The sequence below is a fragment of the Humulus lupulus genome, chromosome 4 (genome assembly GCF_963169125.1).
Source record: "Humulus lupulus chromosome 4, drHumLupu1.1, whole genome shotgun sequence".
Classification (NCBI taxonomy): Eukaryota; Viridiplantae; Streptophyta; class Magnoliopsida; order Rosales; family Cannabaceae; genus Humulus; species Humulus lupulus.
This window is the reverse complement of record NC_084796.1, coordinates 225,782,089-225,792,516: the sequence shown is the minus strand read 5'-3', so window position 1 is coordinate 225,792,516 and position 10,428 is coordinate 225,782,089. Positions and strand designations below refer to the sequence as shown.

The window sequence follows — 10,428 nt, the reverse complement described above, 5'->3', positions numbered from 1 at the left end:
CAAAATCAGACATCCTAAGGTCATCAAACCTAGTTTGTAACATAATAAATCTAGACTTTTTAACATCTACAGTTCCTTCAAACTGAGTTTGAAGAATTGTCCAAGCATCTTTAGCCGAGACACATGTGGAAACAAGTTTTATAAAACTTTCTCCAACACCATTAAATATGGCGTGAAGAGCTTTATTATTATAACTGGATAATTTTTCTTCTTCTGTATCTCAAATAAGTTCAGATTTTAGAATTGTGCTTCCATCTTCACCTTTTTCAGTAGGAGGTGACCATCCAGACAAAATTTCTCTCCATGCTTTCTCATCTTGAGCTTTTATGAAAACTCTCATCCTAACTTTCCAATATGGATATTTTGAGTCATTAAGTAATGGAGGTCGAGACATCGAACTACCTTCTCCAAAGAAAGACATTTCACACAAAACAAATCAAACGGAAAATAACCAAAAGATCTCACTAAGAGTTTAGTGAACCGCTCTGATACCAATTGAAATTCCATTTTTTATGATTACCAACTTAATTATTCAAATTAAATAATTAATTGCTGAACTGTTACAGAATTGTTTAAACGGACACATAGCCTATTTGAACAGAAATCAGATATGTTTAAACAGTTTATCACCAGAAGATAAAAACGAACTTAAAGTAAAGAACACAAGAAATTATACGTTGTATCAGCAATCTTTGCAGATTGCTACTAGTCCACGGGGCCACGCCCAGAGAATGAAATTTATTAGAAGAATATCTAAATGATTACAAAACAAAATTGACTTATACAAATAAAGACTCCCTCTTGAATTTGTCGCAACTATTGTAATATAAACTCCTAATTAAATTTCTGAAGTGCTAAGATCTTGAACTCCCTTCAAATCATAACACTTGCACTTTTCCTCTCGAAAAGTGACTCACGAACAAGACTTCTCCCGAAGCTTGATGAAAAATGTCCAAGTGTGTTCAACCTGCACAATTAACACTAAGAAAATAATACAAAAGTACATTGTAATAAACCACTAAGAACTTGTTGGACTCAAGTTCTTCACATAATAAAAAGTCTCTCTAAAACTTGAAAAATATTTAGAAAATAATACACCAAGAGAGATAATAAAAAACCAATGACCTAAGGATGATTATATACCCTTTAGAATCCCTTTAGGTCGTGGAAAGCAAATCAGAAACCAATCAGCCAATAAATGGAAAATCTTCCCAAACAAGAAAGTCAGAATCTGTTCAAACAGACTGGCAATCCGTTCAAATAGATTCATTGAACCTGGACAGTTTTTAAACCCAGTTTCCTTAAATAAGTAAGGAAACAATATATACATTATCTCTACAAGCTGTACACGATTTCTGGACAAACAAATCAGATAAAAAAAAAATCCAATAATTTGATGATAAAAAACTAACGACCTAAGGATGATTATATACCCTTTAGAATCCCTTTAGGTATAAATAAGAAACCAATCAGCCAATAAATGGAAAATCTTCCCAAACAGGAAAGTCAGAATCTGTTTAAACAGACTGGCAATCCGTTCAAACAGATTCATTGAACCTGGACATTTTTTAAACCCAGTTTCCTTAAATAAATAAGGAACAAATATATACATTATCTCTACAAGTTGTACACGATTTCTGGACAAACAAATCAGATAAAAAAATAAAATAAAAATAAATACCAATAATTTCCATTTGAAGAAAAGATATTCTTTTATAGGAAATTATATATTTATTTTATTAACATATATATAATAATATGATTATAGAACAAAAAAAATAGGAAACTACAAAAAGCTGAGTTTTGGTTTGTTTCTCTCCCATGGTGAAGAGAAAGAAGCCAATTCGTAAGCTTGATCGACGGGTAGGAGAGCAAGGTGACCAGCAGAATCTGGAAGAGAAATCTCCAATCCATGAATTGGATAATGATCGGATGCCTGAGGACCTTTTTTCTGGAGCAGATGCAGAAGAAGAGATCTGTGAGGTAGGTTTGCCTCAACCATTTGGAGAGATTTCAGATCTGGGAGGTTTAGATACTGATACGGCTCTTCCGATGGAATCATGGGCAGATAGAGTAGAAGATGAAGATTATCAAGCTACAGCTCAGAAACAGTGGTAGAACTTCACGGCTGGTAAGCTGTCCTTCTCGGATCAGCAACTTGAATTCACTGAGCCTTTGTTCAAGGAGGGACGGAAATTTGCAAGAATGGATGCTGAGGAGGTTGAAGTACAATCTGCAAACTGGAGCTCGGCAGACATCTGTATGGTGCTAGGTGTTAATCCACCAATGATTGTCTTTGAAGGATTCATAAAGAGGGTTTGGGGTCACCTAGGGATAACCCAAATTTCTAGAATGGCTATGGGTTTGATGATGGTTAAGTTCAATGATGAAGCCACCCGGGATCATGTGTTAGAAAATGGAATTCTCCACTTTGATAGGAAGCTTGTTATTGTTCGCCCTTGGACGACTGATCTGAACGCCATTCATCTTATGCGATCTGTTCCTCTTTGGATTCGTTTACCTTATTTGGGACTTCAGTATTGGGGTAGTAAATGTCTCAGTGCCCTAGTGAGTACACTTGGTAAGCCAATTATGGTGGATAAATTCACAAGGGAACGATCTAGGATTCAGTATGCCAGAGTATTGGTTGAAATGGAAGTTACTGAAAATCCTCCTCAGAAGATACAGTATATCAATGAGATTGGCCAAGTTCTGGAGCAGGAGGTTGAGTATGAGTGGTTACCAATAAAGTGTAAAACTTGTTTAGGTTATGGTCACTCAATGACAGACCGTAGGAAGGGCCAGAGTACCCGATGGGTGAAGAAGGAATCAAAGACTAATTTGGAGACCCAGGATTTGAGCTCAGAGGGAATACAGGAAGAAATGAAGGTGAACCCTACAACTCAGTCTAAAGCTGATGGTGATACAGTTCAGGTAAATCTTGCTGAGTCTTCTCAGCCTTCCAGTGAGTTACCAGCTGCAAGTGCTCAAGATACTCAGGTGAGCCAACATTGGAATACCCCGAAAAGAGTAGCCCCAGCCAAGGATAGAAAGGGTTCAGACTTAGCTGCTAATCAATTTGGTCTAAAGAACAGGAAGTCTAATAAGTTTGGAGTGCTGCAAGAGCAGTTGGCCAGTGATAAAGATGGTCATGTGATTTCTGTTTCCTCATATGGATAAATGCAATATCTTATGTTGGAATGTTAGAGGGCTTAACAGTTCAAATAAGGGTATCCCTATTAGTGATCTTTATAATAGGAATAAAGTTGGAGTAGGTGGTCTTTTAGAAACTAAATTGAAGGGAAACATAGTTAGGAGTTTTATGGAACATCACTTTCCGACATGGGATTTCTATTCCAGCTCTGTCATTGAGGGTCGGCTGTTGATTATCTGGAGGAAGACTTTTGCTAAGATTATTGTCATTGAGGAATCCAGTCAATATGTTCATTGTGTGGTTCGGTTGGCTGGTTTGCAGCAATTTTTTGGTGTCACTTTTGTTTATGGTGTTAACACAATTGAAGGGAGGAAAGTTCTTTGGGAGGGATTACATTGTCCAGCTTTTTTAGACAAAGCTTGGTTGATTATAGGGGACTTTAATGCCCCTTTTTCTAGTCAAGATAGATCATGTGGTAAACCTGTATCTAAGCTAGAATTGGCTGATCCTATTCATTGGCTTGTTGAAGCTCATGTTGAACCTCTAAGAAGAATTGGCTCGTATTTTACCTGGACTAATAATCAACAAGATGCAGCTCGAATTTATTCGAAAATTGATCATGCTCTTACAAACGAAAAATGGATTGACATGTTTCCTCAGTCGATTGTACAGTTCAGCTGAGAGCCATTTTCAGACCATTGTTCCTGTTTAGTGAAATTGCAGCCTTTTGTGAAGATGGGGTTAAAACTGTTTAGATTCTATAATTACTGGACTAATCATCAGGAGTTCCGAGATTTGGTTACAGTTAGTTGGAGGTCTCCTCTTAGAGCTACAGGAATTAAAGCCATATTTTTCAAGTTGCTGAGACTTAAACACAGTCTGAAAGGTTTTAATAGGGATACTGTTGGTGATCTGAAGGCTGCATACTACAGAGCTAAAGAGGCTTATCAAGAAGCTCAAATGCAGGCTCAAGCTCACCCTCAAGTTTACAGTTATCAGGAAGAGGAGAGAAAAGCTGTTGCTAGTTTTTCGGTTCAGGAGAAATCTTATCACAACTTTTTGATGCAGAGGAGTAAGATCACATGGTTGAGACGAGGGGATATGAGCACTGCTTTCTTTTAGGCCTTTTTAAAGAAACGTAAATCTGAAAATGGCATTTTTTCATTTATCTCAGAAGAAGGAAAAGTTGTGGATAATTTCTCAGAAGTTGTCTCTCATTTTATGAACCATTTCAGATGTTTCTTAGGAAGTCCTAGTTCGGCTACTAGTAGAATAAATTTGCAGATTGTTGATTTAGGCTCTAAGCTTTCTACTGAGCAACAATTACAGATTCTTAAACCTTTTTCTAAGAAAGAAATCAGGGAGTCTTTGTTTAGCATTCCCCCTACTAAATCTCCAGGTCCTGATGGTTTTGGCTCTGGCTTTTTTAAAGCTAGTTGGCCAGTTGTTGGGGATGAGGTCTGTTCGGCTATATCTCACTGTTTTGAGTCAGGCTATTTTCCTTCAAATCTTCATGAAACCACTTTTTCTCTTATCCCTAAGGTTGCTAACCCTTCTAGGGCAGTTGACTATAGACCTATAGCTTGTTGCTCCACCTTGTACAAGTGCATGGCGAAGCTGATCTGTAAGAGACTGGCTTTAGTTCTCCCTGACCTTGTTCAACCTAATCAGGGAGCGTTTGTTAAGGGTCGTTCTATAGCCCATAATATCATGATTTTTCAAGATCTTATCAAACATTATGGGAGGATTTCTACTTCTTCGCGATGCGCCATCAAGATTGATATATGTAAGGCCTATGACACTGTTGATTGGGACTTTCTTGAGGACTTGTTAAGAGCTCTAAACTTTCCTCAAAAATTCATAGGATAGGTAATGGTGTGCATTCAGAATACAGTTTATTTTCTGTTGATAAATGGTAGGGTGCAAGGTAAATTTAAAGGTAAAAAAGGGTTGAGACAAGGTGATCCTATGCCGCCTCTTCTGTTTGTTCTCATTATGGAATATTTAACTAGAAGTCTTCAGTTTGCTGTGATTAATTCTCCCTTTAGATACCACCCTATGTGCAAAAGCCTCAAGCTTATTAATCTGTGCTTTGTAGATGATTTGCTTCTTTTTTGTAAGGGGTCTGTCTCAGCTGTGAAATGTATTAAGGAGGCTCTTGATAAGTTTATGGCTACTTCAGGGCTTTCAATTAACTCTAAAAAATCTCATATCTTTTTTGGTGGAGTTTCTAGCCTTGACAGATCTCGGATTGCTCAGGAAGTTCAGTTAGCTGAAGGTACTTTCCCTCTTAAGTACCTTGGGGTTCCCTTGAGGTCTACCAAGTGGAGGCATGAATACTGTGAGATCATCCTTCAGAAGTTTCGTTTGAAAATTCAGACTTGGGCTAGTAGACACCTTTCTTTTGCAGGTCGCATTCAACTGATACACTCGGTTCTACTGGGTCTCCGAAACTATTGGATGCAAGTTTTTGTTCTGCCTCAAAGCATTATCAAGGAAATTGATAAAATTTGCAGGGGCTTTCTGTGGGGCATATCTGGGTAGAGAAGTAAGCTTCATATCCCATCTTGGCAAAAAGTCTGCCTTCCCAAAGCTTATGGAGGTTTGGGTTTCAGAGATGGCTGAGTCTGGAATCGTGCTATTTTAGCCAAGTATATATGGGATCTTTCAGCCAAACCTGATATGTTATGGGTCAAGTGGATCAATTCCATTTACCTAAAATGTGTAAGTTTCTAGACCTATAATTTGAAAGCTGATTGCCGCTGGTACTGGAGAAAGCTCTGCAATCTGAGAGATCGATTCTCTCCTGCTGCTATCATTTCTGCTGGTGCGCACAGGAAGTTCAAACCAGCTAGATTATACAATAGCATCTTAAACCAGCAAAGGGTGGATTATTATAGGGCTATCTGGAGCAAAATAATTCTTCCTAAGCATAGATTTATGCTCTGGCAAGTGGTTAATTCGCAGCTGTTAACAAGGGATAATCTCAACAGGCTGCATGTACCAATGAATTCCTTGGTCTGTCCGGTCTGTGATAGAGCACCTGAAAGTCACTGTCATCTATTCTTTGAGTGTTATTTTTCTAAGTTGGTGGTTAAAAACATTTTTGGCTGGTTGGGATATGATGCTTGGCCAACAGATTTTAAAAGTTGGCTGGTTTGGCTAGCTAATTTCAGATTTGGTGTCTCTGTTGCTATAGTCACTTTGGTGTGTGCTGCTGTCATATACTTCATATGGAGGAATAGAAACAACTGCCTTCATGAGGGTTATTCCTTGACTGTAGAGAAGTTAGTTCAGGAAGTTAAATACTTAACTAAATATAGGATATACATAGTGACCTCTAGACAGATTTCTATAAAAAATCAAATGTATATTCGGTCCCTTCTTTGTAATTAGCTGGTCTGGTATTGGTTTGATTCGGACAGGTTCTCCTGTTTGGGTTTGAGTCTTTGACTCTTAGTTGTATTGTTCTCTGATTAATGAAGTTCATTCTTCCTTTTGATCAAAAAAAAAAAAAAAAATAGGAAACTACCCATTTCGAAAAATACCACACAATATATTTCGAAAATGCATTCCATAATTAATTTTGTCAATTTGATCAAATATGCCAATAAAAGATTTTACAAAATCTAATTAGTGTATGACAAATGTATAGAATGTTATGATATTAGACAATTTGTACAAGCTCTGTGAAAAAACAATTGGACTGAAGGAGAGAGACATATGGAGTAGTGGCTGGGTTGCTGCACAATAGCTCTTATATGTTAACAAATTCTGATTTATGACAATGGTTTCATTGGTTGTAAAAGGGGATTTGGGGAGTGAGGTTGCTGTGAGTGTATTTTGTTGAATAAAACTAAACAAATAATTGATGTGAGTGTTGTTTTCTCTTGATTAGTAGATTGAGTGATGTTGTTTTTACTCTTAAGTTGCCATATTATGCCCAAATTGGATTGCTGAGCCATATGTAGATGGTTGGATTTATTATGCTTTTCTTGAGTTTGATCACTGCCGTGTTACAGCATGCCCCAACTTCAATAATTAATATGATCTAAACTTAGAAATGTACTCTATAGTTTATAAAAGTCTTATGTTAAATCTGATTTGTAATAATTAAAAAGATTCTTAAAATAGAATGAAAAAAATATTAATTCATCTCAAACTTTAATGAATGACTTTAATAATGAATGAATCAAACTATACAATAAATAATAACCATGAGGTTAAACTTATAAAATTATTACTAACCTTAATAACCAATAAAACAAATAAAAGTAATAATTATTAAAATAAATGTAATAAAACAAATAATTAAATCAAATAAAAGTAATTACTAAATAATATTTAAAATTAAAATTAAATTGATTATCAATTACTCACTTAATTTATTAATTAGTAAACTTTAATCTAATAAGTTATTGATAATTTATTTGTAAAACATCAAAATTCATTGAAAAAATAATACGACATCATAATACAATATTTAATTTGTTTGTTTTTCTTTGGTAATAAATAATTATTGCCAAAGATAAGATAGATTATTTTTATCACATAATGGTAAATTATTTTATTATTTGTACTCACAAAAAATCCTTAGCCCCCTCCAGAGAGGGTGAGTTCTTTACCCTTATAGAAATGGAGTGAGAAGATGGATTAGAACACACACACACTATTTTTTTTTATCAAGCTAGATGAATAAGTATTTTTTTCTTACATTGTGCAGTGTCCCATAAAATGACGATCGACAAGACCTGGATTAATAATCCAAATAAATTTTCTGATGAGTATGTTGCTAGAGCGCTTGGATTTGTTGAGAGAGCTCAACAATTTGTGGATACAAGGGGACTAGTGAAGTGTCCTTGTAACAAATGTGTTAATATCGAGTTGCAGAAGATTGGTGTGCTAGAAAGTCATATTTTTGACAATGGTTTTTACGAAGTTATTTAAATTGGTATTGGCATGGAGATGAGGAAATAATAACGACGAATAGAGTGGTCCACCAATGTCACAAGGACGAGAAGATGGATGTTCTTAATGATATAGCACAACCTAACAATTATGAAGATGATGAGAATGAGGTATGATGAGATACCACCATCATTAGGCTGCAGAGAAACTAGCCAATACTATAATGATTTATTTGCTACGATGGAGTCTCCGTTATTCTTAGGGAATGAAAAGTACACATCTTTGAATTTCGTAGTTAAGCTGATGCATTTCAAAGTATTGGGGAAAATTCCTAAAATTCTTTTTGATGGAATCTTGGAGTTGTTAGAAGATGCATTCCCATCTCCAAATAAGATACCAAAGTCACATTATGCGGTGAAGAGGTTGATGAGGAAATTGGGTTTGGGTTATGAGTCAACCTATGTTTCTAAGCATGATTGTGCATTGTTTTGGAAGGAAAATGCAGGAAAATATAAATGTCCAATTTGTGGGGAGGATCGTTGGGTGGATAAAAATACCAAGGGGAAGAAAGTGCCCCCAAAAAGTTATGCGTTATTTTCCATTGATCGCTCAGTTGATGTGAAAATATACATCAAGGCATATTTCTCAACACATGAGATGGCATCATGAACGGCGTGTTAAAGAAGATGGTGTCATGCGTCATCCCATTGATGGAAAAGCATGGAAGGACTTTGCCTATAGTAATCTAGTATTTGTAATGGAACCCAGGAATTTGCACCTTGGATTGGCTGCTGATGGATTCAATTCTTTTGGAAATATGAGTTTGTCTTATAGCATGTGGCCTGTTGTGTCAACGACTTACATCTTGCCACCGTGGTTATGCATGAAAGAGACTAACTTTATGTTGACTTCATTAATTCCTAGTCCTCATTCACTTGGAAAAGATTTTGATGTTTTCTTAAGGCCATTGGTTGATGAGTTGAATGAATTATGGGTGAACGGTGTTCAGACTTAGGATGTTGATGATGGTATCTTTTTGAAGCTTTGAGCAGCTTTATTGTGGACTATAAATTATTTTCCTGCGAGGAGTATGATGGACCAAAAACGGGTATGTTTTAAAAATTTATAACTAGCAAACGCACAAATCGTATATGAAGTATAGTGTTCGTGTAAGTACGAGCTCAAACCAAAGGAGTTGTCTAAAATAAAAATAAAAACTATTTTAAACCAAAATTAATAAATTCTAATCTAGCTCCAAAGATTGATGAGACTTAGTGTCATGAACATAAATAAAAGATTTAAAATAAAGCTATTTAAGAGAATAAAACTAAATCAATAAGGATTTGACAATAAGTGTTAAAAGAAAAGATTATTAAGATACTAGAATCCACAAAATATAAGTTTAATAATACTTATTAGTATATTGATTCCTAAGTTTTAGTGATAGTTAAAATAACTCAAACTATCATTTTCCAAAAAGATTTATACTTTTAAGAACAAATTATTTCTAAAAAGATAAGATTTTTCTTCACTTTTAAAAAAAATATAATTTCAAAGTATTTAATGTGAATCAACCTAATGAAACAAAAAAAAATCAAATAACACTATTTATAAGGCCAAACATAATATTTTTGTTCTAAGCATTGGATGTGTATAATTTAATGACACATCTTACACGAAGAATATTATGTTTTGCAAAATGGAGAACAAAGTGCAATATTATCTAACTATCCAAAATATGAGATATTAAAGATGAAAGACATATATGAAGAAGAAAAATCCATAAACTTTCTTGCATTACAAGGGAAATCAACATACAACATAAATATTATCTAGTTACAAGTTGATTCATCATGATCTTAATAATCTTATGAAAAAGATTAGAAGCACATAACTAGAATAAAAATTACAAAATAAATAAAATAAATACTTGAAAATGCTCTTGAAAAACACCAAAATGGAAGAGAGAATGGTAGAGAGAAAATGGTAGAAAGAAGATGGCAACCAAAATTTAAGCACCCTAAAATGGTCTTGAAATTCCCTATTTATAGCCAAAATGAGAGCATTAAAATAATCAAATTAAATTAATTAAGTTGATTAGATCAATTAAATTAATAATAAATATGGTATGTAGAGGTAAATTATAGCGTGTAATGATGATGTTGTGGTGAAATATGTAGAAAAAAATGGGTAAAAATGTAGCATTTTTGGACATAGGGGACAAAGGTACATTGTGGGCTCAAGAGAAAGGGTGTTGGTGGCTTGGTGGGTGTGGCAAGCGGCTGGGCCAGGTTTCAGGCAGCTGGGCCAAGTGGCTTGGGCTGGTGGCAGCTGAGGAAGGGCACGAGTTGGGTGAAGGAAACTAC

General features: G+C 35.2%; 1 protein-coding gene across 1 annotated transcript; it reads left to right on the top strand.

Annotated features, from left to right (window-relative positions):
- Positions 1 to 3,322: 3,322 nt before the first annotated feature.
- LOC133832943 (uncharacterized) lies at positions 3,323 to 5,023 on the top strand. The gene is made up of 3 exons (XM_062263216.1): positions 3,323 to 3,820; positions 3,938 to 4,226; positions 4,329 to 5,023. Exons 1-3 carry the CDS (start codon positions 3,323 to 3,325, stop codon positions 5,021 to 5,023), a joined length of 1,482 nt encoding a protein of 493 aa, XP_062119200.1.
- Positions 5,024 to 10,428: the final 5,405 nt, after the last annotated feature.